This window comes from Rhizopus delemar, genomic scaffold, assembly GCF_000149305.1.
Source record: "Rhizopus delemar RA 99-880 supercont3.6 genomic scaffold, whole genome shotgun sequence".
Taxonomy (NCBI): Eukaryota; Fungi; Mucoromycota; class Mucoromycetes; order Mucorales; family Rhizopodaceae; genus Rhizopus; species Rhizopus delemar.
In genome coordinates this window covers 2,009,971-2,036,909 of record NW_027137832.1, presented here as the reverse complement: position 1 = coordinate 2,036,909, position 26,939 = coordinate 2,009,971, and the positions used below count along the sequence as shown (strand labels likewise).

Below are 26,939 nucleotides of genomic sequence, written 5' to 3'. Positions count from 1 at the left end.
TGATTATACATCACTGTTATAGCTAAAGTTTAACTGTTCAAATTAGCCTGCCTGCCAGTCTGTTAGCTTTTATTTGAGATTTTTCGTATAGTAAATGCCAATAACAGTTAATAGTATCTGAGCAATACCGAAATTGAAATATGAAAGACTACTCTTCCTTTCGTTTACTTTTAAAACAATAGTATTATGCCATATATTTGAAAAGTTATAACTGCATTTTTTGTTTTATTTTATTTTAATTTTTTATATAATTACTTTTTTACTTTAATTTGGTTGTCAATATCTATTAGTCTACAATCTTTTCGTGACATATTGTATAAAAAAAAATCGTATTATATAATATAACATAAAAGCTCTCTTTCTTTCTTGAGAGTATAAATCGCGTAAATTTTAGCGACTTTCAGTATTCTGTAATCGTCTAAACGTTATTGACTATTAAATATCAGTAGGCAAATAATGAACAATCTTTGATAATTATTTAAACTGTTAGTTAAGCTTTGCTCTTTTACTTTATGGCACGTTATATTTGTCCTAACAATTTTATAACTATTCAGAGTAAATCGATTTGACGAAATTCAAGTATTTTAGTCAAAAAATTGTAATGGCATTTGCTATTGTATTCTTTTTCTGTTTATTTTTCTTAATAGAATATCAGAATGCCAGGATTTCGATTGCTTTTGCTCAACATCAGAACGGATGACGTAACTAGACTTCTTTCTTGAACTTTAGGTGGTTGGTTTACGTTGTGTTTCTTTAAATAGCTTTTTCTTTGATTGGTATGCCTTTTTTTATCTTTCTCGTTTTGTATTCTCTTTTTCTATATAGCCTAATGATGCGTCAAATCCAATAAATATAAATGTAAGACTATTTTTTCGTCGATTTATAAAAGCCTCTGATATACATTATCATGTATATTCTTGACATAAGATATTGCTTTTTTTTTTATTAATTATTGGTAAACCGAGTTGAAATAATCGGAAAAGAGGAGGTAAAAAAATTGATGAAGAAACGTAACATAAATAAAAATTGGCAAAAATAGAATCTCAAATGGAAAGCAAAAAAAAAAGTGTGTTTAAGTTCGTCTTTGGTTGAGTTGTTTAGTGCTCTTACAAGAAAGTAAGAATAATCATTAAACGTATAGAGACAAAACTAATAAAAGAGAAAGAATGAATAAAAATTCAAAAGCTACTGTTATGTTTATTACCTATATTTGATGCATCTACATGCTGTACAGCGATAACTGGACAGGAAAATTTACTAGTTTGTTAAACAGTACGCTAGATGTTGGTCGTGTAGATCATCAGCATGCTCTCTGGTTTTTCTTAGTTTTCTTAGTCTTCTTGGGTTCTTGTTGTTTAGGAACATAACATCTGAACCTTTCGGGAATCTGGCTATTCTCACAAAGTGAACAAAAAATATGTAACATGTTGAGGTAGGCAGCTATATTTGCGATGCTGGAGGCGAAAACATTCTTTATTGTTAGCATCCCATTGTTATTAACCATTGTCAATTGGTAGTTTTGATTTGTACATCTCAATAGGCCGGGTCTAATTACTTGAAGGAGGGCTTGCGTCGTATTTATCTTATTAAACGCTTACTGTTTGTATGACATTGCACAAATCTTATATAAGTAATAACAGGTACTGAATACATAATATTATATATTACATATCCTTTAAAACTTCTTTCTAATGTTAATCATATAAAAAATTTATATTGTTCATCAAGTTCAATAATATAATTGACCTTGAATTCACTTCGGTTCCTGAATAATTATATTTCTAAAGGCATGGTTTGATTAAATGGGTTTTCTCGTTTGTCTTGAAATCTAATAAAGAAATTACATAGAAACCCATTCGCTAGGTTTTCAAGTACTATGTCCTTTTATTTTTTCAGTTTTATTATCTGTAAATATCTCAGCTTGCCTTTTACAGGGATGGTGATTTGGTGCCATTTGGAAGGCTTTCAGGGCCATTCCTTCACAATATGGACAGCTTTTACTTCTTTGAAATTCATCAATCAAGAGAATGTGGAAGCCATGCTTTCGAAGAAATCTTTGAAACCCAACTACGAATGGGAACATGAAACCTGAAGTTTGGAGCAGACCATTTTCTATCACAAAGATAGCATTATCACCAAATTTCCGTCTTAAGTTAACAATTAGTGGACGGTCATCAATTGGAACCCAAAATAAGACGATAGTCGAAACTTTTGGTGAATCGGATGTATAGTAGCATCATTACTTCGAGTGTTCACATGATGTGCCTGACAAACAGCAATATGCTCGGGGTAGCTTCTGAAAAAACAAACATAGTCTTCCAACTTCAAAGCTCTGGATTTAACTAGGCTCAGTTCAGCTTGAGTAACGTTGATGGGCTTGACTCCCTAGTCTCCAAATGGATTACAAAGGATTTCACCTCGGGCAAACTAACACTTGATAATCCTCACATTGCTAAACGCAGAGTATTTAGCTACAAACCTTGTCAAATGTGGAAGGACTACAGGAACATCGAGTTAGAAACAAGCAAATGATTTTTTAATACCTATATATATTTGACATTGCATCGGATTCATTCCAATCTATGCCTTAAACATGTATTAGAAAAGCAATGTTATCAGCATGAGACAGCTAATCTTTAACATTCTTTAAAGAGAATTTTAAGTTGCTGTTAAAATGATTGAGACAAATATTAAGCAGCTAAACGCTTATATGAAACCTATCTCAAATAACAATATATGGTTTCAGAGAAAAATCATAGTAATAGGTAGACGCTTTTAAACATGTTGTATTACCTTTCTTGAAAGTTTTATATCATTTTGTTTAGAGTCACATCGGTTTGCATACTTCAAGTCCGTAAAGAAAGTCAATCCCTGTGTCTTAGGTTTTGTTCGTATAGTATGACTACGCTTTCTAATCTTCGCATTATAAAGTTTGAATGAAAATCCAATTATACTTTTTCAAATACAATTACTTTATCTAAAATTTAAGATTGGTTATTTCCAAAAATTACCGTAATTTTTTTCCAAAATTTGTTGAAAATCCATTATATTAGTTAAAAATTCTAATTTACATGGTTCTTTCCGCTATTAATCACGACATTACTAGCAAGGCTAATAATCCTCCTGGGGTAGCCGATTCTCGCCATAATCCTAACAACAAACCGTTTGAATTCAAAACATGGGCGCAAACAGTTAAAGACCAAAAACGAAGTGTCTCATTTCACAACAAGTCAGATGTTAATAACGTAGCTAATCTGGAAAGTCAAACAGTTTTTCTTCAAGCTATTGATAAACACTCCATCGTTATTGCCGCTTCAGAATTTGAAGGCTTGAATTTTAAAGATAGAAGTCTTAACCTGGTTCTCAGAGACCAATTTCCTAAAGGCATAGGCCTTAGGGAAAGAAAAGTTGGTAGAGCCCATCAGTACATTGAGCTTAATTTTGATAATGAAGAAGATAAGATGGAAGCATTGAATAAGGAGTTTTTGATTCTCGGTAGAAAAATCAAAGTACAGGCAACGATGGATAAAAATTCGGATGTGATCAGAATAGGGATCACCAATATTCCTTATGAAAAGGATGACAAATTGAAACCGTTGATGATTCAGTTATTTGAGAAGTATGGGAGCATTTTGGAAATAGGACTCCATCATACAGTGGATGGTGGTTGGTTTAATGGCAGGGGGTACGTTACCCTTGTCAAGGATAAAACAAAAAGTTATGAGCCTCTTACACCCCAAATTCCATCTTGGGAACAAGATCACTATTTACATATTGTCTGGAGCAATATGAAGCCCATTTGCAATCTTTGCCATGTTGATGATCATACACGAGTGAATTGTCCAGTTCTTCTTCGTAGAAGAAAAGCTTGCTTTATCTGTGAGAGTACTCAACATTTAAAAGCCCAATGTCCTGATGCCCCTTGGAATCGTAAGAGAAAACAAGTGGCAACCCACCGCTCTAGGGTGATGAAAGCTAATGTAGAGCAGATGAATACCGAAAAAGAGACGGTTATATTGAGTAACCTTCAAGAAATGGATACGGAAATGTCAGAAGAAGATAATCGTAAGCCCGACAGTACATCTGTAGCAGAAGACAAAGATGATTTTCAGGAAGCCATTTCTACTTTAGACTCAGTAGACGAAGAGAACATTGACGGTAGTATCTTATTTACTCCAATCGATGAAGATTCAAGTCAGAAGAAAACGGGCAGAAAAGAAGCCGCCAAGAGGTTACTGCACCCACTTGTCACATTTAATGGCCTCTCTATGAATATGCAGAAACGTAACAACTCGGAAGCATTTACACCTACTTCAGCTGTGGAAAGATCCAAGAAAAAATCCGCTCTTTCCGACAATAGTTTAGAAGTAGAAGAAAATGCAACATTTGAAGACGAATATGATGAAAATAACTCGGCGGCAGGAGGATCACCACAGCCCTCCACTAAACTCAACTTATAATTATTATGAATAATCATAGTAATAAGATCATAAATATGAAGATAGGCTCAATCAATTGCAGAACAATTTACAAAAATAACAATCTACAACACACCGACAACTTTATTCGATATCTAAGACAACAGCAACTAAACATATTACTATGTCAAGAAACAAATATACCTCTTCATTCATTCGATAAAATAACTCAATCACTCAACATGAAATTTCAAGCGCACCAGACACTGTGGACCAAGTACTGTGGAATCATTAATCTCAGTCAGTCCCAAAATATGGAACTAATTCAACAATCGGACGATCAAAGATTTTTACTCGTAAAAATCTCTTGGTCAGACGAATCTATACAACCCTTTTTTATACTAAACCTCTATGCTCCAGCAAGCAATGCAGTCGACAGAAATGTCTTCTTCTCGAGCATACTCCATCAACTAGAGTCCTTGGATAGTTCAAACACTATTATTCAAAATCTCTTCATAGCAGGGGACTTCAATCTCTCCTTCGACAACAATACTTATCACAACACAAGACGATCGAACGTCCCACATCACTTTCTGCGGTTTATGCTTTCTCAGTTTGAGGATTGTATAAATTACGTGGAAGACAACATCAGCTACCGACCAACTTTCCGAAGAGCAGACTCATCCACTTGTATAGACTATATGTTTGCAAACAAAAGTATTCACAACAATTGCAACAACGGGAATGTTGAATACATGAACAAAGAATGGACAGACCACGCTCTTTTATCTATAAACTTCACCGTAGGAACCTCTTCAACTGGAAAGGGTCTCTGGAGAGCTAATCCAAACTTAGTCAAGAACCCAGCATACGCTCATAAGCTCAATGAACAAATAGAAAAATACATTACTAATAAGCTATCCAAATATACTAACTCTCCACAAGAGAAATGGGATCTACTCAAGAAAATGGTTAAAAAGGTTACTCAAAACTTTTGCAGAAATAGATGTCAATGGAGGAATGATCGGATCAAGCAGCTCCAAAGTCAAAGAAATGATATCTTCAAGCGGTACTCCGACAACTCAACTTGTTTGAATATCTTGCTTCCTGAAGTTGAGAATAAGCTTGCAAAGTTACAAACCGAAATAGCCGAAATAGATATCCTCAGAGCAGGTAAACGATGGATCGAAAACAATGAGAAATCGGCCGGATACCTCAAAAGAACAGCTGAATCGAGAAATATCAAGCGAAATATCACTAAGCTTGTGCATCCAGAAACTGGCTTGGAATGCTTAGATATTAAAGCGAAACTAGATGCAGCTTCCAATTTCTATTCTACACTTTACTCCACAGAACCTATTGATCATCACGACCTTGAGTCAATGCTAAACACGATAGACAAACAGGTATCACCAAGCGATGCTAAACATATAATCAGCAGCATTTCATTTGGTGACATTCTAGATGGATCGAGAAGAACTCCTCATAAAAGTAGCCCAGGCATGGATGGATTACCCTATGAAATCTTACACTTGATAATTGGTCATCCCAGCTGCAAGTCTCTAGTACTAGAAGTTTACAATGATGCTATCAACAAGGCGCTTTTTCCAAAATCATGGCAACAAACTTGTTTGGTTCTCTTACCCAAGACTGGTGACCTTACAAGCCTAAGTAACTGGCGTCCAATCTCACTGATTAATACAGATTGCAAAGTCTTTACAAGGATCATGAATAGCAGGATTATGAGTATCTCATCCAAATTGATCACTCGTTTCCAATCAGGCTTCATGCACAACAGGTTTATAGGAGATCATGGCTTCGCATGTCGGTTGATTATGGAGGATGCCTCTAAATCAACACCAATATCAGAAAGTTTAGGAGTCATGTTAGATCAAACAAAGGCCTACGACCGTATTCACCCCGAATATTTGTGCAAAGTACTCAACAGGTTTGGTTTCCCCAATAAATTCATCAAGTGTATCCACGACCTCTTCTTTGGCAATTCTATATCCGTCAACGTGAATGGATCTTTGTCTGACAGTATACAACAATTGCGCGGATTACGTCAAGGAGACTCGATTTCACCTATACTTTTCAATCTTGCAATAGAACCATTCTTACTATCCATCCTTCACAATGAAATCATTGATGGCTACTGTCTTAAAGCTAGAAGATCCAACTCTGACTTGCAATTAACAGCACCAAGACCAGTTAAATTATTAGCCTACGCAGACGATATACTCATATTTATCAATTCTAAGGAAGAATTTCTGGAACTTCAAGAGCGTCTAAAAGTATATAATGGTGCGTCCAACTCTCAAGTAAACTATTCCAAGTCGGTGGCATTTCCTTTAGCCGGTGGAAATACATTCCACAATCGAGAACTCAAAGAACTAATCATTCATAATGGTCTCAGGTGGTTTGACTCTCAATCATTAGGCTACATCAAGTACCTTGGATACCCAATATGGTTTACCAACGATCAACGAACTATATTCCATAAAGAAACCATCCGCAAGCTTGAAAGCTCGGTTAACATTCATTCACAGCGTCAACTTTCCGTTTATGGTAGGGCACACATTGCTAATACACTCATACTCTCCAAGTTGTGGCATTTTCTGCGAATTACAAGTCTCCCAAAAAGCTTTTACAACAAGGTGTCTTCTATTGTGTATCAATTCGTGACCCACAACTTGTTTCCCAGGATTGCTCGGACAACTCTAGAACAGCCGAAAAACAAAGGTGGTGTTTCATTATTGAATGTAGAAGTTCAGCAAAAGATTTTCCAGTTTCGATATATCAATCCATTGCTGTTAAACTGTCGTCAAAGGATACCAGACTTCCTGTACAAGATGTTGATATTTACTTTGCAATCTTCCTTTGATGCTCCCTCACATGTCATCCCTTTGATATTCAAACATTCCAGATCATACAGTAACATGAAAGGCCTCCATCCACTAATCCCCATGTTTAGTGCTTTGGACTCCTGTCCCCGTTTACCTACAGAAAATGACTTTACAATATCAGCACAAACTAGTCTACTCATTCCCTTCAAAGATATATGCGAAGAAGACCCACAAGAGAAATTCAAGTTTAGCAAGTTTCTTCAAGCACAAAAAGCATATCATTTCTTTGAACAGGATTTCCTTTCAAATGGTATACAGTTCAAAAGCAGACAACATTGTGGCTCTCCCAATATTCTACAAAAAATCAAAAATGCTGTACTTACTGGAAACCTTATCTTCAAGCCATATTTTGCATCTTTATTATCAGCTGAACAGCAAGACCTTGAATTGGACAATGAAGAGCATCCAACTGAACCAAATATCAACTTTGACCCATTCATTCAACAGATGAGCTATGAAGATATCAATATAACAGCATTGAAGAATCGTCAATTAAAGACAATGTTTAGCTTCAACTCAAACTCACAAATCACTAATATAAGTCCTAACAACTGGAAAGCTTTTATCAGTAGCCCTATGCACCATATTCCTAGGAATGTATGGTACAGACTTCTCCATAAGAAATTATCCACTCGCGCCAATTTGCATAGAATCATCCCAGCAAAGGTAGATGACGACTACTGCCAATTGTGCAAGCTACTAGAAACAGAGCAACATATGCTCTTTACTTGTATTCAAAAACAAGACTTGTGGAACGCAGCCTTCAAGAAATACTTGTCAAATCCTAAAGATCCCAACTGTAGCTCAATATTCGAGGATCTATCCACTCTTAGATTATCCAAGTATTACATCTTACACTATCATGACAAGTTTACAATCTATGATTTTTTTGCTACAGTCATTCGATTCATTTGGAAAGTCCACTGGCAACAATTCTTTGAACAGACTCCTGTCGTGGATGAGATTGTCCTCAATCAAATCCAGAAGGAGCTATTGAAACTATCTGCTTACAATTCTCTATGCTAATTTCTTTTGTATTTTCGCGACAAGTCACTGTTTAATACACTTGTATCGCTCTTAATCCTTATACTCTTTGATGAGTTTTAATAAACATTAAAATTTTCATCCATAAAAAAAAAAAAAAAAAAAAAAAAAAAATTAAAAATTCTAATTTAACTTATTATTTTTGTGTAGATCATTCGTTACTTGCTTTTATGAGGTTCATCGTTATACTATTTTAATTGTACTTTGCTCATTCAACCAAATTTTTATATCTACTTGCTTTATAATCATTACGTAGACGATGGCTAATTATTTATTTTCTGTTTTTCCTATCATTATCACAGCTTTTGGTTACACTTTGGGAAGATAATATAAAAATAATGATAATTATCTAATATTTCCATTTTTATGGCTAAAAATTACAATGTACAGGACGAGAACAAACTTAATTAGATAATATTAAAATGACTATAGATGGCTTCAATTAGATAAATCATAGTTTAATGCGATGGGGGATAATGATAGCGTAAGGGTAGATCATAAAGAAAGCGATGGATGCAATGTTTATCATATTTACCAGCAGCAACTTCGGTAAGAGATCAATTATAACTTGTATTATTTTTGGAATCAGATTTATCATCATTTAGAGTAATGTATAGTGTAATTAATTAGAATATTCATTTTCAAAGTTTGCTCGATGAGCCTTGTATTCCAGTTAGAAGAAACTATCCATACGGAACATGAACTCCGACTTTAAAAATAACAATAATAAGTAGTTATCATCTTATCTCTCATGAAAAATTACTTCATGCAGAAGTATATGGTTGATAGGCTCAACTTTTCGTAAAAATAAAAGCCTAATCCTAACCTGAATGTATGCCTCTATAATCATCAGAAAAAAATGCTTATAATGCAATACACTATATGCATGATGTAAATCGATGAAGAGGCCAATATTCATGGCAAAAAGTATTAATTGTTACTGGAAGTAGGAATATTAAATATTATCTTTTTGCATATTAAAGAAATAGAAAAATAATTATAATTATAAAATACAGATTTTGCTATTTTATGAGTTATGTGGCTAGCAAGAACTTTTAGAGAATAATGCATGCCTTTTGTTATACACATGTAAATTTGTTATAGGTATAGGGTGAAAACTTCAAAAAATAGAGAATCGCTTGTAGTACTACTTGTCCAAGCTTCATATATCGTGATGCTACCATGAAGTTGAAATATTGCGGAGTATTAGTGTGTTTTTAAACCTCTTGTCCTTGTGTTTCTTGTATTTTATTTTATTCTTTTTCAATGGAGTTTTTTCAATCAAAGGAAACATACAACAAACCAGGCTGCAAACTTTTAGACTCTTTTGCTATATTTGTGCAAGTAATACTGGCTTGTTTGGCATTTTCGACATTAATAATAAAGCGACAGAGGGAGATACCGCAAAGACCTTTCTTTATTTGGTAATAGTTTTATGACAAATAAGATAAACTTTATTAAGTTTTCACTGTAGGTTACTAGATATAAGCAAACAAGTGATTGGAGGAGGAATAGTACATTCACTTAATATTATTGCTTCTCATTTGTTTGGAACATCTTTAGAAGGTGAACCGCAATCAAATCCATGCGTTTGGTAAAAAAGAGATTAACAGTAAATGTCTCAAATTAAATAATTATTCCGTAAAATAAGGTATTTTTTAAATATCTTAGTGGATACAACATTTGGTGTATTGGTTATATGGGCAGTATTGTTGCTAGCCCAGCATATCACTCGTTTTTATCAACTAAAAGGATTTGAAAGTGGAGTCTACGGTGAAGGAGATTGTATAGAGCAATTTAAATCATGGAGCAAGCAATTAGGAATATATATCTTGGCACTGATAGCAATGAAAATGGTTGTAGTAATTTTATTTGGGCTGTGTCCATGGCTAAGACATTTTGGTGAATGGGTACTTGGATGGACCATGGGAAACTACAAGATTCAAGTGATATTTGTTATGTTAATGTAAAAAAATAACTTCAGCGAATATTATTATTCTGTAATGCCTTTAATGATACTCAAATTATATATACTAATAGATTTCCTTTAATAATGAATATTATACAATTTTGGATAGTGGATACAATAGTGAAGCATAAGGCGAGATCACTTCAATTAAATTTAGATGAAGAAGATAATGTGCTTACTTCTGATGACGAATATGAAAATCGCAATGAACAAGATGCGACTAATTTGCAACCTTTTGATAATAAAATCAGATAAACACTGAAAGAGGAAGTCGGCTTAATGATTGATTGTATGCAAAATAAATGTTCATTGATTTGTTGCCCGATTCTTTTGTTTGTCCGACCAGAGTATAAATTAATACCTCATCCATCTCTTTTTACCCTTTCATTCCATCACCCTTTTCTAATCCAATATGGGTAAAGCGATATTTAATGCATCCATTTGTATACCTCCTTGATTAATTTTGCTAACTTTTTTTCTTTTACTTATAGTTGTAAGTACCAGCATTTTCTTTAAAAAAGAGAACAGTAAATGAGCAAACATTAAAATTTAACCGAATTCAATTTTTGTAGAATTTCACTATTGATGAAATTCGTCGCTTAATGGACAAGGTTACCAACGTCCGTAACATGTCCGTTATTGCTCACGTCGATCACGGTAAATCCACCTTGTCTGACTCCTTGGTCTCCAAGGCCGGTATTATCTCCTCTGGTCGTGCTGGTGAAGCCCGTTATATGGATACCCGTAAGGATGAAATTGAACGTGGTATTACCATCAAGTCTACTGCTATCTCTATGTATTTCGAAATGGGTGAAGAAGATATCAAGGAAATCAAGGGTCAAAAGACTGACGGTAGAGCTTTCTTGATCAACTTGATCGATTCTCCTGGTCACGTCGATTTCTCTTCTGAAGTTACTGCTGCTCTTCGTGTTACTGATGGTGCCCTCGTTGTTGTTGATTGTATTGATGGTGTATGTGTCCAAACTGAAACTGTCTTGCGTCAAGCTTTGGGTGAACGTATCAAGCCTGTTATCTGTCTTAACAAGATGGATCGTGCTCTTCTTGAACTTCAATTGGACAAGGAAGAACTTTACAACGTAACGTGTTTTTATATTTTGATGCGCCATTTGATACTAATTTATTTATAGTCTTTCTCTCGTACCATTGAATCTGTCAACGTTATTATCTCCACCTACGTTGATGAAGCTCTCGGTGACTGTCAAGTCTACCCCGAAAAGGGTACTGTTGCCTTTGCTTCCGGTCTTCACGGTTGGGGTTTCACTCTTCGTCAATTCGCTAACCGTTATGCCAAGAAATTCGGTGTTGACAAGGAAAAGATGATGACCAAGCTCTGGGGTAACAACTTCTTCAACCCCAAGACCAAGAAGTGGACCACCAAGGACAGAGATGCCGATGGCAAGCCTCTTGAACGTGCTTTCAACATGTTCGTTTTGGATCCTATCTACCGTATCTTTGACTCCATCATGAACTTCAAGAAGGAACAAACCGCCACTCTTTTGGAAAAGTTGGAAATCAACTTGAACTCTGACGAAAAGGACTTGGACGGTAAGGCCCTCTTGAAGGTTGTCATGCGTAAGTTCTTGCCTTGTGGTGATGCTCTTTTGGAAATGATCTGTATCCACTTGCCCTCTCCTATCACCTCTCAAGCTTACCGTGCCGCTCTCTTGTACGAAGGTCCCGCTGATGATGAGTGCTCCGTCGGTATCCGTAACACTGACCCCAACGGTCCCTTGATGTTGTACGTCTCCAAGATGGTGCCTACCTCCGATAAGGGTCGTTTCTATGCTTTCGGTCGTGTCTTCTCTGGTACTGTCCGTGCTGGTATGAAGGTCCGTATTCAAGGTCCCAACTACGTTCCCGGTAGCAAGAACGATCTTGCTGTCAAGTCCATTCAACGTACTGTTCTCATGATGGGTCGTAATGTTGAAGCCATCGAAGATTGTCCTGCTGGTAACATCATTGGTCTCGTTGGTGTTGATCAATTCTTGGTCAAGTCTGGTACCATCACTACCTCTGAAGTTGCTCACAACATGAAGGTCATGAAATTCTCTGTTTCTCCTGTCGTTCAAGTTGCTGTCGAAGTTAAGAACGCCAACGATCTTCCCAAGCTTGTCGAAGGTCTTAAGCGTCTTGCCAAGTCCGATCCTTGTGTTTTGACCTACACCTCCGATTCTGGTGAACACATTGTTGCCGGTGCTGGTGAACTTCACTTGGAAATCTGTTTGAAGGATCTCGAAGAAGACCATGCCCAAGTTCCCCTTAAGACTGGTGACCCTGTCGTCCAATACCGTGAAACTGTCACTGCTGAATCCAGCATTGACTGTCTTTCCAAGTCTCCCAACAAGCACAACCGTATCTACATGCGTGCTTGTCCTTTGAATGAAGAACTTGCTGATGAAATCGAAGCTGGTACCATCTCTGCCAAGGATGATTTCAAGACTCGTGCTCGTGTCCTTGCCGACAAGTACGAATGGGATGTCACTGAAGCCCGTAAGATTTGGTGTTTCGGTCCCGACGGTACTGGTCCCAACGTCATGGTTGATATTACCAAGCAAGTCCAATACCTTGGCGAAATCAAGGATTCTTGTGTTGCTGCCTTCCAATGGGCCACCAAGGAAGGTCCTGTTGCTGAAGAGAACCTCCGTGGTTGTCGTTTCAACATTTTGGATGTCACTCTTCACGCTGATGCCATTCACCGTGGTGGTGGACAAATCATTCCCACCTGTCGTCGTGTCGTCTATGCTTCCGTGCTTACTGCCACTCCTGGTATCCAAGAACCCGTTTACCTTGTTGAAATCCAATGCCCTGACTCCGCTATTGGTGGTATCTACTCTTGTCTCAACAAGCGTCGTGGTCAAGTCTTCTCTGAAGAACAAAAGCCTGGTACCCCTATGATGACCGTCAAGGCCTACTTACCTGTTAACGAATCTTTCGGTTTCAACGCCGATCTTCGTTCCGCCACCTCTGGTCAAGCCTTCCCTCAAGCTGTATTTGATCACTGGCAAATCATGTCCGGTAACCCTTGTGAAGAAGGTAACAAGGTTTACGACATCATTCGTGCTGTTCGTAAGAGAAAGGGTCTTACTGAAGATATTCCTGGTCTTGACAAGTACTATGACAAGCTTTAAATGTCTTAAACTTTAATAAATTATAAAGGCCAACAACATATATAATTTGTACATATTCCTTTATTAATAACACAAAATGACGGTTTTTCATTTACTTAATTTGATAACAGTGTCTTCTCATCAAAAAAATTGAGTTGTCTTACTAAAAAACCTTCATAAGATTCATCCAGTTTTTTCATTCTTTCTTCTAATTCCTTATCCTTATCATCATCCTCCCCATTTTCCTCGTCTCTGTTGTTTTTCTCGGTCCCGTCATTTTCATCACTTAGATCTCCAGAGTAACCGTCAATCTCGTGTTGAGGTTCATCATCATCAGATGTATCACCGTATTCTTCATTGCGATAAACATAATAGTTTTGAAGCTCATCTTCTGTGTCAATTGGCTTCAGCATCTCATCTTCTGTATCTTCCGTATTTTCCTCTTCGTCTGAATCTTTCATATTTTCTATATCTTCTTTAAAGAATTCGCCATTAGGATTGCTATCCCTGCTAATTATTTTCTCTTCAAAATGTTCATCGTTATATTCATCCTTGTAAAGAAGACGCCTTCGTTTAGCAAGAAAACTACTTGATTTTTGATAGCTGCTGAAAGTACGAGGCATGGCATATAATATAGACATGATATCCAAATTATTTAATCTTGCATCTGAGGATTCTGTCAAAAACGACTTCCACAGTCTCTCTCTTTTTGCTATAAAATGATTCATCATAGATCTAGTAACTGTTTTATCTGGATTGTTTGATAGTTCCGTATATAAAGAAGAAATGATATCAGTAACGAGATATTTTACAAGTTGATAACATTGCACAAGTGTGCTTGATAAGATTGTTATGTCAGTTCTTCCAGAAAGCCTATTCATTTTAACTATTAACAAAAGAAATTAGGGCTTATAGCTATCTTACAAGCTATTTAATGCAGATGTATTGTGTATGTCAAAAAACTCCATAGCCCTTTGCAAACATTCTGGTGGTGAATTCAATATTGATTGGTGTTTTGCAAATATTTCTAATTCCAACACACTCTGCACTGTTTCTGCAAATCTGTTTTCTTGCAAAATAAATAAAGGTGACATCTCTCTTGCAGAATAGCTATCGTCTAAAGGTTGCTTTTCGATAGAACGCGAAGCAACTTCTAATGCATCCAAATATTCTAATACTTCTAGCGTTGTCTTTGATCCTATTCGTCGACTGATTTCAGTAACATCATGTCGTCCGCATCTTTCTAAAGCTGTAAAAAACTTTTGTTTCTCCTCTGGAGTCCAATGAGAACCATTTATATCTGTTATTCCTTCAAACATTTCCTCTTCTTCATTACTTTTTTCTTGGCCTTTTATGAATTCCAAATACGTTTTTATATGGTCTCTGTAATTTTTTGTGCAAATCTCATTAAAATAAGTTGTATAGCGATGCCCAAGCTGTGAAGTTATCGTATTTCCTTTTACAACCAATGGACTTTTATAAATATGCTCTCGGGTTTTATCAGGAACAACTGGCGTAAGCAATTTAGCTTCATAGTCAATTAAGTGTTGCAGTGATTTGAATGATGTTTTAGGATTTTTTGTATTTGCTTTTTTTAACTCGATGCGTTTTACATTCTGATTGGCATCATAGTAATTGTATTCATGAACAAGCATTTGATAGGTTTCGTGATTCCCAGCATACCATGCATTGTTAAGATTGGTAAGGATAGATGCAATTTTTTGATTTTTGACAACTTCCTGTGCATCTTGAGTTACTGTAGATGAATTTATTTTTGCTTGAGCTGATTTTGCTATCTTTTTTTTTACATGCACATCTTTAGGTTCATTTGATTGTTGCTTTCTCTTCATGTTGTTAATTAAAATGGACTCTCAAAAAAAATAAAAAGAGACAAAATAACGGCATCATTTTTAGCACGAAAAGCCACTTTCTCAAGAACTTGTATTAATAAACATTCTGGTCCATATAGCACAATGCATTGTCGGATTTTGCTCTATATTGTCTATATAATATACATCTTACAATAAAAAAAGAAATATTAGTAGCAATTACGAGAGCTCTAAAAAAATGGCTTACTGTAAGTTTGTGTTTACTTGGTAAAATTTACGGAGTATAAATGGTAAAGAAAACAGAAAAAAGCATAATTTAACATTTTTGTTGAAATGAAGACATTCATATTTTTATTACTCATAAAGACAATAATAGCCTATAATACAATCGTAGATGTTTTATCAAAAGAAGAACGTTTTTCTACATTAATAAGCTATCTACAGCATACTCGGCTCATACCTTTGATTAATAGTTTGGCAGGAGGAACATTTTTTGCACCAGATAATACTGCATTTGAACATTATGAAGGAGCAAGTATAACAAGGGATGTATTATTATATCACTTATTACCTGTTGAATACAAGACTTCTGGTTTTAGACAAGGACAAATAGTTGAGTCGATGTACCATCGACCTGGTTATTTGGAAACTAATTCAACTGGACAAAGACTGAAATTTAGAAAAAAGTCTTTTATATTTTATTACGTTAATGAGGCAAGGATTATAGATAAAGACATTTTCGTAAATAAGAACACAACGCTTCATGTCATTAACCAAGTACTTGAACCACCCAAATTGTTATGTAAGAAAATGATGATAATGAAAATTCCTCAACTAATAATTAACAATAATAGCTGATTTGCTTAAATTAAACGATAGAAAATTGTATGACCTAATTGATAAAGTAAAAGTGCCATTATGGATCGAAGAAAGGCCATTTACAATCTTTATTTCTTCAAATTATTTATTGGATAAATTCAATCAAGTTGAACAGCATTATTTAATATCTAAATCGGGCTTTAAAGACTTAGAAAAGCTATTAAAATACGACATCATTCCTCAACCTATTTACTTGGGTGATCGTATAGATGGTGAAAAAGAATGTAAGTATTTTGCATATAAGAAAAAGACTTTTATTGATATCATTTCTGTGTAGATAAGACTGAATCTGGAGAAGTAATAAAAATTAAAATAAACAATGATCAAGTTACTGTTAACGATTTGAAAGTACTGAAAACTGACATAATTGCTGCTAATGGTACACTTAATATAATTATTATGCTGTATTAACATTTCATTAATAGGTGTTATTCACCTATTGGAGGATGTACCTTACAGTGATTCAGTTGTATTTGACACTAGAAAGTACCTTATTGGCCTTAATGCAACAAAATTTATATCATTGATGGATGCTTATGGATTAGGATCATTTCTTAACAATGAAAATAAGACTATACTAGCACTTACAAACGATGTGATTGATGAAGATGAGATACCAAATAATCGAAAGCTACCATGGCTAAGTTACCATATATTGGATGGTGCTTGGAAATCTAAAGACTTGTATAACAATATGTTAATCAAAACTCAATATTATTCTACACAATTGAACAATAAGCCTCAACGTCTTGTTGTTTATGTTGATGAACCAGATTCTATTTCTTTTGGACCTCATTCAAAAGTGATTGGGAATGAATGTAAAGTATCATTACTATTATCATTATTTATGCATATAGAACTAAGATGCATAATTAGTATCTATTAATGGAAACCAAATCTTTCGTATATCTAGACCATTAGACCTCCCTTTAGATATATTTTCGAATCTTGTGATAGACTTGGAGCTTTCAACTTTTATTGCAGCTTTATATGTTTCTGGAGTTGTACACGATATCGAGTCATCTAAAGGCATCACCTTGTTTGTACCAGTAAATCAAGCATTTAAGTCACTTGGTATTGTTTCAAGATATCTATTTCACCCTTCAGGTCATGTTGATCTTCAAAGCGTACTTCGATATCATGTCACCCTGACTCCTTTATATTATCAAGATTTAGTGGGTAACATTCAACAAGCCAAAACACTTGCTAATGAAGATCTATTGATTAATGGAAGTAATCATCAGCAAGTCAAAATTGGAAGTCGTCATGAGCTTAACATCAAGGCGTAGTAGGTGCAGCAGATATCCTTGTCTCCAATGGCGTTGTACATAAAATTGATAAGCTTCAAATACCTCATCATCTCAACATTACTCACAGACAACTCTTGAGAGGCATCGATGCTAATTTGATGGAGAGTATCTTGAAGTCGACAGGACTGATGGATAAAATAGAGGGAACTAACTGGTTAATATTTTTCCCCAATTGATAAAGCATTTGAACAGATTGACTTGGAGTCCATGTGGAATGATACATCTCAGTTGGAACGTATTGCTAAGCTACATATCCTACCACGAAGCCATAAAACTCGTTTGCTTGGTGATCAAGAATTTGATACTTTGCTATCATCAGATGACAGAATAATTTTAAAAGAAATGGGTTCAGCCAATAAAATGGTCTGGGTCAGAGGCCAACCTTTGAGTGTTCATGCACATGTACTAGACATGGGCTACACTAATACGGGTGATAGCTTAGGAGGCGTCATAGAAATTGATTCTGTTCTTTCTCCAGTTGAACGTGGTATATTTGGACTGCCCTGGATATGGTCTATGATGCTTGTTTGCTTTTTTTACTTTTCTATAATATGTATTGTCTTATTTGTTGGCTATATTTCCATTAAAAAATGGACAAGAAAGAGAAATGGTTACGAAACTATTTTGGATGCACAACAAGAAGAAAATAGGGATGTTCAATAATATGTAGGTTTATGCTTGATCAATAAACATATTGGCTAATCCCATGTATCAAACTTGATCATAAAGGAATAATTATATTTATATACCACTTTTAGCTTGTTTAATATAAACCTTTGCTAAAAAATATCTCATCAAAGTTGTAAACAACAAATCTCTCTTTTCTCGCTTTTTTTTTATGCGCATAAAACTATTCTATTTCAATATTCCAAACTTTACAAATCCAATCTTTTAATCTTAAGAAGTTGCATAGATGTTAGGGAAACACTTATTTGTACTTGACTGTAATTCCTCTCAATAAAATTATAGTTCTTCTGCACGAGCACAGCAAATAGCCAATCGGATAAAAGAATGGTTTCTCAGTTCGGAGTTTAACAAACCCTCTGAAAGACTTCCCACTCAAAAAAGCAGCCTGTTTTTTGTTGCTGTATGGAAAATTAGAAACATTTCTATTCACACGTACATTACATAATTATACATCGATGGGTGTTGTTTGTTGCTGCGAACGAGAATCTTTGGAACTTGACGGCGAAGGTTTGCATAGTATAGCAGCAAAAAAGAATAACTGGAAATAGTAACAAATGATAAACAATTAGTTAATTTATCCCATTTCTCATTACTAAGATCTGTCGGCAAAGGGGCTTTTGGTAGAGTCAGAGTAGTTCAACATAAAACCACCAAACAATTATATGCTCTAAAATATATAAACAAGGCAAAATGTATTCAAATGAAAGCTGTAGAAAATATAATATCAGAAAGAAAGATATTAGAACAAATTGATTGCAACTTGATTGTAAATATGAGATATGCATTTCAAGACGAAGATAACTTATTTATGGTTCTTGACTTGATGTTGGGAGGCGATTTAAGATTTCATTTGGATCGACTAGGTACTATGCCTGAAGAATACGTGAGATTTTATGCTGCTGAAATAGCCCTTGGGCTAAATTATCTTCATTCTCTCAACATCATTCACAGGTAACAACAATATATTCTTAAATAACTTGCCACTAAAACACAATGTCAGAGACATAAAACCAGATAATATTCTACTTGATGGAAAAGGTCACGCTCATCTAACTGATTTTAACATTGCAACAACGATCGTAGATTCAAAACCTTTGACTTCCATTGCTGGGAGTTTTGCTTATATTGCCCCTGAAATATTATTGAAAAGAGGATATTTAAGTTCGGTTGATTGGTGGTCTATGGGCATTGTTTGCTATGAATTACTATTTGGCAAAGTAAAGACTATTATTAGTGTTTCATATATATAAGCTTCTAAGATATTTTTTTACTAGCGACCTTTTCGAGGCAAAACAAATGATGCTTTACAAAATTCTATTCTTCATGATTCTCTCATATTCCCTCATCACCATAATATATCACCTTTAGCGATTGACTTTATTGAAAATTTATTAACTCGAGACGTTGACATTCGCATCGGGTTTGGTAAGCAAGGCTTTGATAGACTAATTGCTCATCCTTGGTTTGCTGACATCGATTGGCAAGGAATAAAGCTCAAAAAAGTAAATCCTCCCTTTGTACCTGATGTAAGTTATATAACCATGCATGTAGACATATACTTATCAGAAAAAAAAAAAAAAAAAAAAAAAAAAAATAGAACAAGAAAGCAAATTTTGATCCAACACATGAACTAGATGAATTACAATTACAAGACAAGACACCAAAAATAAATATGAAAAATAGCAAACGCAACATGGATGCCTCTCATTTAGATAGAAGCAGACAAATAAGTAATGACCAAGAACTATTGGAGCAAAGCCCAGAAAGACAAATGATGGAAGATAAATTCCTAGCCTATGATTATAGCAAACCAGAAGAAAATGAAAATAGAAGAAGAATGGCTGAACAAAAGCACTGGGCGCAAAAAATGAACAAAACCACAGGCCACTCAAATAGAAAAGCAGGCGGCACGTATAAAGCCAGTGTATTGGACTATTTAAACCAAAAGCCACCACCACCGTTAACAGCAAGTGATATCTTAAAACTGGAAGAATTGGCCAGATCAGCCAAGGCAAATACAAGTAAAGATAAAACAAACGAATGGAGGCCACCATCAGGACTATTGAATTACAATGATATGGATGGATTTTCTATTGAAGCAGTAAAAGCTAGAAATGACTATATATTACAGCAAGGGGGCAACCCACCTCCTACTAGACCACCTCCGTTCAATTACAAAAAAGAGAATGATAAAGATAGGTATGATAGTAATAATGTATCAAAGCATGCTGATTCAAGTTATCAAGAAGCTAGAACGAGATCTTCTGATGACAGTAGCTGTCCATTAGTTACATTCCCTAATGATTCCGAACGTTACCTAATAGAATCTGCTGCAAGCATTGAAAAAGCAGATGAGGCTACCATTAGTATGCTGAACGACGATTACGTTGTAAAATACTCTGCCTCGGTTAAATCGACTACTTCCAACAATTCATATTATACCAAATCTAGTCGAAACTACTAATTAATCTAATTGTCAGCAATTTTCAATTGTCTCCCTACTATATTCTCCTTAATTTCCCTTATAATACCCAATGTTTTTAATAAAATATGAAATATATATTATAAACATTAGTATGTATAAGAGCAATGCTTCTAATTCTTCTGTTTCGTGGAAGCACCAAATTTATTGTTAAGAGAGAAAATTGCCGTTTAAGAGTAAGAAGATTTTCAACAGCAAAAAGTATATATACATATATATTACAATGTATTTAATTGAGCAAATATTGTTGAATTTCACATTCTCGCAAATACATACTCTCCTCTATTCCTCTTTTTTCGTGTAAACGCTTACTACGACTGTAGTTAATTAATAGCATGCTTTCTTGAAAGCTACGAAATTGACCATTTCAATCTCTTCTAAGCTTATATACATTCCGTTTTGCTCCTCTACGTATGATTATAAAGCTCGAACTCAAAATGCTACGAAAGATTTTTACAAAATTTTAGTAGTGTTTCGAGCAGAATATGCTTGAAATATTGCCAGCTACTTTTTTTTCTTCTGCTGCCCATCTCCTCTTCTTCTCTCTCTTAACTATAAATTCTATTAATAAAAGTTTTATGTAGTCTATTTTTTCTTTGCTGAAAAGAAAAGCTGTTTATTGAGTTCGTTAAATTTCAGATCCAATTTCGAGTTGTAAATAATTCAACTAGTTAATTTAAGGACCAGCAGTAGGAGCAGGATTCATTCTGCGCTTGCCACCAACTTGAGTGGTAACATTGACGAAACGACGGCTATCATTGTTGGATTAGTTTCTTGGATTGTGTTGAAATATTTTCATTTACTTGTAGACTTGTCTCTTCTTAGCGCGACCAGTCTTGGCCTTCTTTTTTTCTTGCTTAGCAACCTTAGGAGTTTGAGACTTTACTTTACCAGCACGAGCAAGGGAACCGTGAACTTTACCCTATAATTTTGTATTGATATATTGTGAATGGATGGATGGATGGGTATGTGTACATACCATATTAGATGTTAATAATCTACAAAGAGAAGGATTTCCCCATTTTCTGAATGCTGACAACTAAAAAATTTTGAGCTGTAAAAATTCCACAAAATTCAAGTCCGGATCGGAGATTTGTGTTAGACGCTCTTTAATGTGACAGCATTCCTAGTTAAATTGCCGCACTACAAGTGTTTAGACACCTTGAGAACCTCATTGATCCCTCTTTTATATTGACATTATGGGTAATACCTACAGATCCATCCATCCATTTGAGTATATTCTAAACATTGTGTTTGATAGCTGTTGGAAAAAATAAGCGCCTTAGTAAAGGAAAGAAGGGTTTGAAGAAGAAGGTGTAAGTACAAGCTAAAAAATACTTGCAGTTGAAAGGATTGTAGAGAAAAAAAGGAGAGGCTTTGTTTAGTATATTATGCGGAATTGGTCATAATGCCATATAAAACAAGAAAGCATTACACGAAAAAATATCACATCAGAACCGTAGAATTAATCAGCTTTGGATTGACAAAAATCAGTTGCTTTGCAACTGAGCGATTTACATGCGTTCATGTCTCTTTTTTTTTGCCTATACTCCTTTACAACAATTGGGCATACGAAACAGTATTGATTGACATTTCTTTTAACGTAGCGTTGACCCCTTCACCCGTAAAGACTGGTACGACATTAAAGCTCCTTCCATGTTCGAAGTTCGTCAAGTTGGTAAGACCTTGGTCAACCGTACTCAAGGTCTTCGTAACGCCAACGACTCTTTGAACGGTCGTGTTGTCGAAATGTCTCTTGGTGACTTGTCCAAGGACGAATCTCGTTCTTTCCGCAAGATCAAGCTTAAGGTTGATGAAATTCAAGGCAAAAACTGTCTTACCAACTTCAACGGTATGGACATGACCACTGACAAGCTTCGCTCCATGGTCAAGAAGTGGCAATCCCTCATTGAGGCCTTTGTTGACATCAAGACCACTGATGGTTACTTGGTTCGTCTCTTTGCCATTTCCTTCACTGCTCGTCGCCGTAACCAAATTAAGAAGACCACCTACGCCCAATCTTCTCAAATCCGTCAAATTCGTAAGAAGATGTTTGAAATCATGACTGAAGAAGCTTCTGCTTGTGATCTTAAGGAATTGGTTGCTAAGGTTACATCTTCTGCCTCTCAATCTGCTCAAGATGCTATCGCTGTCCGTATCGAGAAGGCCTGCCAAGGTATCTACCCCCTCCAAAACACCTACGTTCGTAAGGTCAAGATCCTTAAGGCACCCAAGTTTGATGTCTCTGCTCTCTTGGCTCTTCACGGTGGCGCTGCTGCTGCCGGTGATGACACTGGTGCTAAGGCTACTAAGGAATTTGTTGAACCCCCTATTCAGACTTCTGTTTAAATTTAATAAATAACAAACTGAAAGGAATAGAAAATTAATTTTCATATATTTAAAAGATCCTTATTTGTACACTTTAACTGTTTTATGCCAATGATACCTACAGAAAACTTAATATTCACTCTTGATTACAAAAGAAAATAAAAGCATTTTATTTTCTAACATCTTTCAAAGATTTTGTATAAATCAGTCAAGTTTGCAAGCTGGCTAACATGATTTTTTAGCACATTAGTTGCTACAAAATGAGTCTTGAAACAAGGGAAAATAAAATGTTGAACTTGGTGTAAGAACCCTTCTCTTTCTTGGTTGTTTAGCAAAGGATCTGCACAGTAAAATATCGCTAATTCTCTTGAAAATGCCTCAAAGCATTTTTTTTCAGTTTCCCAATCTACTTCAGTGCCCAGTCTCAACAAGAACAAAGGTAATTTATTCATGCATGGCACGTAATTCTTGATCATCATTGGAATAGCTTGTAAGTATCCTTCTGTTGATATATCCAATGAAAAATATTCTTTTAACATATCAGCTCTCGATACAAGTAAATCAGTTATAGTCTAATAATAAAGAAAAAGTTGAAAATTATTATGCTATTTTTATGAGTGTCCTTTACTTTCGCTATCATGTCTGCATCTTGCAGTTTGTTGGGTACATTTCCTTTTTCTTTTTCTATTTGTATCGCAATCAAAACACATTCCTTGATAGATATTGGTTTCGCTAGCTTTAATTCCCCCATGTTACAAAACTCGTTCAACGCTATCTGGTAAAATAACTCTTCACTAAAGTAAATAGTATAAATAACTACATTTTCTTTCTCTTTTTTTTAAAGGATTCTTACCTCGCTATATTATAATTTATTAGGTAAATATCCTGCTCACATTGAATTAAAGCTAAACTATCATCCACACAGCCAATAAATGTATGATTTTGAAAGATGGTTGTCAATTCTATTAACTCATTTTTTTTTACTTCTTTGCGCAATTGTAATAAGCTTGTCAGTCGAACTTCTACCCTTGGTCTTTTCGTAATCTCAATCAATGGCGTTGGTTGATCAATATCCATTTCTTCTACGCCTTGGTTTATACGTTGTCGCTTAGGTTGAACTGAATAACCAAATGATTCCAATTGATTCATTCTACTATCTGTACGAACATACTTGTATTCAGCCACTGGACCTGGCTTTAATACAGTAGTTTTCTCAGCTATTACCCGTTGTACATAATTGTTTAATCATTTGCTTTTTTTTTTTTTTTTTTTTTTTTGCTATTGTGCTCACCTTGATCAACCTTAGGCGCACCTGGAAGTAAAGTTTGCGTATAAAATGTTCGCGAGTTATTTGCATTTTCCAATGTGTTTTGAAATGTACTTATTATATTTTCTATAACCTTATCTTCATGCAAAAAATGGACTTCCTTCTTTGTTGGATGCACGTTTACGTCTACATTTCTAGGATTAATTTCTAAGCTAAGATAGATAAACGGATGCCCGCCTTTAGGCAGTAATAATGAGTATACATTTTCTATCGCTCTCTTGATATTAGAGCTATCCACAGCTCGATCTATTTATGCAGGCTTAGCTATTATTCAAAAGGAAATAACATACAAGCTTACTGTTAATGAATAGTAAAAACGTCATCTTCTTTGTACTGTAATTTGCATTTGACACGTATCCTTTTAATTTGAATTCTAGTTCTTTAAAATTATCTTCCACTGGCAACAACTCGTTAGCGACAGACCCATATAACAGTCGAATGTTATCTAATATGCTTGCACTTGTTGGTGTTTGAACATCTGATAAATTTGTTCCTATCTTGTATGAAAAGATATGAGTTATTTTTTAATTGTATACAATTATGCTCAAACCTTTCTACATGTAAAGCTGACACCCGAATTATGAACAGCATAACGCATAATAATATCCAATATTCGATTATATTCTTCGCTCGCTGACTTTAATGCCTTCTTTCTTGTAGGAACATTATAAAACAAATCTTCTACCTAATATTTCCTGTCTTTAATGATATTTCTAAACAAGATAAAGATGTTTCTTTACTGTTATTTGTGTCCCATCATTTCCTGCACATGCCTTAGGTTCCGCACTTTGACCAGACCGAATGGGTACGAGATTTCCGTCAGAATACTGAGCTCTGTTTCGATGTAACATTTATAAAAATTGCTGCGATCCCATATTCTATTGTCTTTTTACCTGTACGCGCATGGAGAACTTGCAGTTTTGGTGGTTATAGTAACATGCGCTACATGAGATATACTTGCTAAAGCCTCACCGCGAAAGCCATATGTTGTGATTCCGGAAAGGTCTTCAAAATTTGTCAATTTACTTGTCGTAAAACGTTCGCAAACTATAGCCATGTCCTCTTTCTAATATACATGTTATTAAATCAAAATCGCAACAAAACAAAAAACATACTCTTATACCATGTCCGTTATCTTGAATTTGTAAAAGTTTCAATCCCCCTTCTTTGATCAATACTTGTATTTGTGTTGAACCAGCATCAAGTGAATTCTCAATTAATTCCTTTAAAGCATTTGCAGGACGTTGAATGACCTATGTTAAAATAAATTAGCATATTGTCTATGAAAACACTATTTTGATACTTTACTTCTCCAGCAGCAATTCTATTAACAACTGTTTTATCTAATTTCTTAATGGTTGGAGTGGACATTATGCTTTATTGATTTTTTTTTAAAAATAAAAAAAAATAAAAAAATAAAACAAAAAAACAAAAAAACAAAGCAGTCGTCCGTTCAGACATGGTATTGTTACTATTAATTCCATCCGAGAATATCTCGACAGGCATCTTTTTTTTTTTTATTATTAAAAAAGAAAGTATTTTATAAAGAATATTGTCTACAGATATATTAAACATCGCTTATTGAGATAATATTTGCTGCAAAAGAAAAACCGGCATTTTTGAGTATATATTGCCACCACTGTATTCCCCTCGCTGTTTTCTTTTCTCAATGCTTTACAATTTCAAACATGAATACTCAATTTTAATACAAAGATGGACGAATAAACACTGTCTATGAGAATGACAAATCTAAATCGATGGACTATATTGTTAATCAGAAGCAACTTGCTCTTGAAACGATAAGTTTCCATACTCAGTGTTTGCAGAAAGCCCTGTAGAAAAATAAATAACGCGATGCAGTAGATAAACCTAGAGATAAGAACTCATATGAAGGAAATGATTGAAAATCATACTTATATTTTTTTATATTCCTTAAGACAAAGCTAGATTCTTCAAACTTACGATTGAGAATTACTTGAGTTCTTTTGTTGCAGCGAAACAATTTGATATTCACGTTTGTGTAGCCTAGAGATGGGTCAAATAGTATGAAACGCCTCCTCCCCCCCCCAATAGCATCTTTGAGAGTGGTAGGAAGAAAAGCTATGAACACATTATGACTTTTAAGCAAAGAAAAAGTCTGATATCGACTTTATTGATATCAATCCTTTTGCTTGTCGCCAAAACGACCGAATATCAAATACAATAGTTCGATGGTCTTAAGTCACACATAGCGTTGTTCATAACCTCATGAAGACATAGTATAGACTTATCACTTCTAATATACTTACTTAGTTGTAATTATTCAAGGTTCATTATGATTGGACGCTATTCTACAACTGGATGCACCACTACTCCTTGATTGCTCGCTTTTATTGTATTACCCTATAAGAAACTTTTGAAAAAAGCACACTTGAGATCTCTATAAGAATATCTGATCAAATGACAAACAGAGAAAACTCCCCAAACTTCTTTCTCTTTACCGTTCTGTATTTTCCTTAAATTCGGTCCTTTGGTTGACAATGTCTCAAGCGGAACGAAGTCGATGTATCCAGCGACATCCTGCTTGACTTCCTGGTCAACCAAAGCCTTGCCCTAACCATCCTGATCAATTGTTTATCAAGAATCATGACAT

At 35.0% G+C, this 26,939-nt stretch overlaps 11 protein-coding genes and 1 non-coding gene across 12 annotated transcripts in view; 8 read left to right on the top strand and 4 right to left on the bottom strand.

Moving 5' to 3' along the window:
- The window catches only part of RO3G_19000, a 6,512-nt gene extending 5,568 nt beyond the window's left edge, over positions 1-944 (top strand). Inside the window, exon 1 of the ribosomal RNA XR_010932189.1 lies at positions 1-944. This exon is cut by the window's left edge and continues 5,568 nt beyond it. This is a non-coding gene — a ribosomal RNA (28S ribosomal RNA).
- Positions 945-3,071: 2,127 nt separating this feature from the next.
- RO3G_08807 (uncharacterized protein) lies at positions 3,072-4,460 on the top strand (the record flags this gene model as incomplete). The annotated part of the gene is made up of 1 exon (XM_067663397.1): positions 3,072-4,460. The coding sequence occupies one exon, from the start codon at positions 3,072-3,074 to the stop codon at positions 4,458-4,460; it is 1,389 nt and encodes a 462-aa protein (XP_067519498.1).
- Positions 4,461-5,119: 659 nt separating this feature from the next.
- Positions 5,120-8,350, top strand: RO3G_08806 (uncharacterized protein; the record flags this gene model as incomplete). The annotated part of the gene is made up of 1 exon (XM_067663396.1): positions 5,120-8,350. The coding sequence occupies one exon, from the start codon at positions 5,120-5,122 to the stop codon at positions 8,348-8,350; it is 3,231 nt and encodes a 1,076-aa protein (XP_067519497.1).
- Positions 8,351-10,221: 1,871 nt separating this feature from the next.
- On the top strand, positions 10,222-10,592 carry RO3G_08805 (uncharacterized protein; the record flags this gene model as incomplete). The annotated part of the gene is made up of 3 exons (XM_067663395.1): positions 10,222-10,334; positions 10,447-10,457; positions 10,495-10,592. The coding sequence occupies 3 exons, from the start codon at positions 10,222-10,224 to the stop codon at positions 10,590-10,592; spliced, it is 222 nt and encodes a 73-aa protein (XP_067519496.1).
- A 157-nt stretch (positions 10,593-10,749) lies between these two features.
- On the top strand, positions 10,750-13,486 carry RO3G_08804 (elongation factor 2; the record flags this gene model as incomplete). The annotated part of the gene is made up of 4 exons (XM_067663394.1): positions 10,750-10,753; positions 10,829-10,830; positions 10,910-11,434; positions 11,486-13,486. 4 exons carry the CDS (start codon positions 10,750-10,752, stop codon positions 13,484-13,486), a joined length of 2,532 nt encoding a protein of 843 aa, XP_067519495.1.
- A 139-nt stretch (positions 13,487-13,625) lies between these two features.
- Positions 13,626-15,315, bottom strand: RO3G_08803 (uncharacterized protein; the record flags this gene model as incomplete). Its single annotated transcript, XM_067663393.1, has 4 exons — positions 13,626-13,628; positions 13,834-14,338; positions 14,390-15,204; positions 15,274-15,315. 4 exons carry the CDS (start codon positions 15,313-15,315, stop codon positions 13,626-13,628), a joined length of 1,365 nt encoding a protein of 454 aa, XP_067519494.1.
- A 217-nt stretch (positions 15,316-15,532) lies between these two features.
- On the top strand, positions 15,533-17,462 carry RO3G_08802 (uncharacterized protein; the record flags this gene model as incomplete). Its single annotated transcript, XM_067663392.1, has 6 exons — positions 15,533-15,542; positions 15,689-16,096; positions 16,149-16,397; positions 16,451-16,552; positions 16,599-16,991; positions 17,131-17,462. The coding sequence occupies 6 exons, from the start codon at positions 15,533-15,535 to the stop codon at positions 17,460-17,462; spliced, it is 1,494 nt and encodes a 497-aa protein (XP_067519493.1).
- A 1,531-nt stretch (positions 17,463-18,993) lies between these two features.
- RO3G_08801 (uncharacterized protein) lies at positions 18,994-20,634 on the top strand (the record flags this gene model as incomplete). Its single annotated transcript, XM_067663391.1, has 5 exons — positions 18,994-19,121; positions 19,321-19,387; positions 19,445-19,696; positions 19,768-20,271; positions 20,395-20,634. 5 exons carry the CDS (start codon positions 18,994-18,996, stop codon positions 20,632-20,634), a joined length of 1,191 nt encoding a protein of 396 aa, XP_067519492.1.
- A 694-nt stretch (positions 20,635-21,328) lies between these two features.
- RO3G_08800 (40S ribosomal protein eS30) lies at positions 21,329-21,634 on the bottom strand (the record flags this gene model as incomplete). The annotated part of the gene is made up of 3 exons (XM_067663390.1): positions 21,329-21,404; positions 21,456-21,574; positions 21,632-21,634. 3 exons carry the CDS (start codon positions 21,632-21,634, stop codon positions 21,329-21,331), a joined length of 198 nt encoding a protein of 65 aa, XP_067519491.1.
- Positions 21,635-22,308: 674 nt separating this feature from the next.
- Positions 22,309-23,001, top strand: RO3G_08799 (40S ribosomal protein eS1; the record flags this gene model as incomplete). The annotated part of the gene is made up of 1 exon (XM_067663389.1): positions 22,309-23,001. One exon carries the CDS (start codon positions 22,309-22,311, stop codon positions 22,999-23,001), a length of 693 nt encoding a protein of 230 aa, XP_067519490.1.
- A 155-nt stretch (positions 23,002-23,156) lies between these two features.
- On the bottom strand, positions 23,157-24,129 carry RO3G_08798 (uncharacterized protein; the record flags this gene model as incomplete). Its single annotated transcript, XM_067663388.1, has 4 exons — positions 23,157-23,552; positions 23,609-23,774; positions 23,834-23,837; positions 23,874-24,129. The coding sequence occupies 4 exons, from the start codon at positions 24,127-24,129 to the stop codon at positions 23,157-23,159; spliced, it is 822 nt and encodes a 273-aa protein (XP_067519489.1).
- An 879-nt stretch (positions 24,130-25,008) lies between these two features.
- On the bottom strand, positions 25,009-25,678 carry RO3G_08797 (uncharacterized protein; the record flags this gene model as incomplete). Its single annotated transcript, XM_067663387.1, has 5 exons — positions 25,009-25,020; positions 25,201-25,249; positions 25,334-25,373; positions 25,431-25,560; positions 25,616-25,678. The coding sequence occupies 5 exons, from the start codon at positions 25,676-25,678 to the stop codon at positions 25,009-25,011; spliced, it is 294 nt and encodes a 97-aa protein (XP_067519488.1).
- Positions 25,679-26,939: the final 1,261 nt, after the last annotated feature.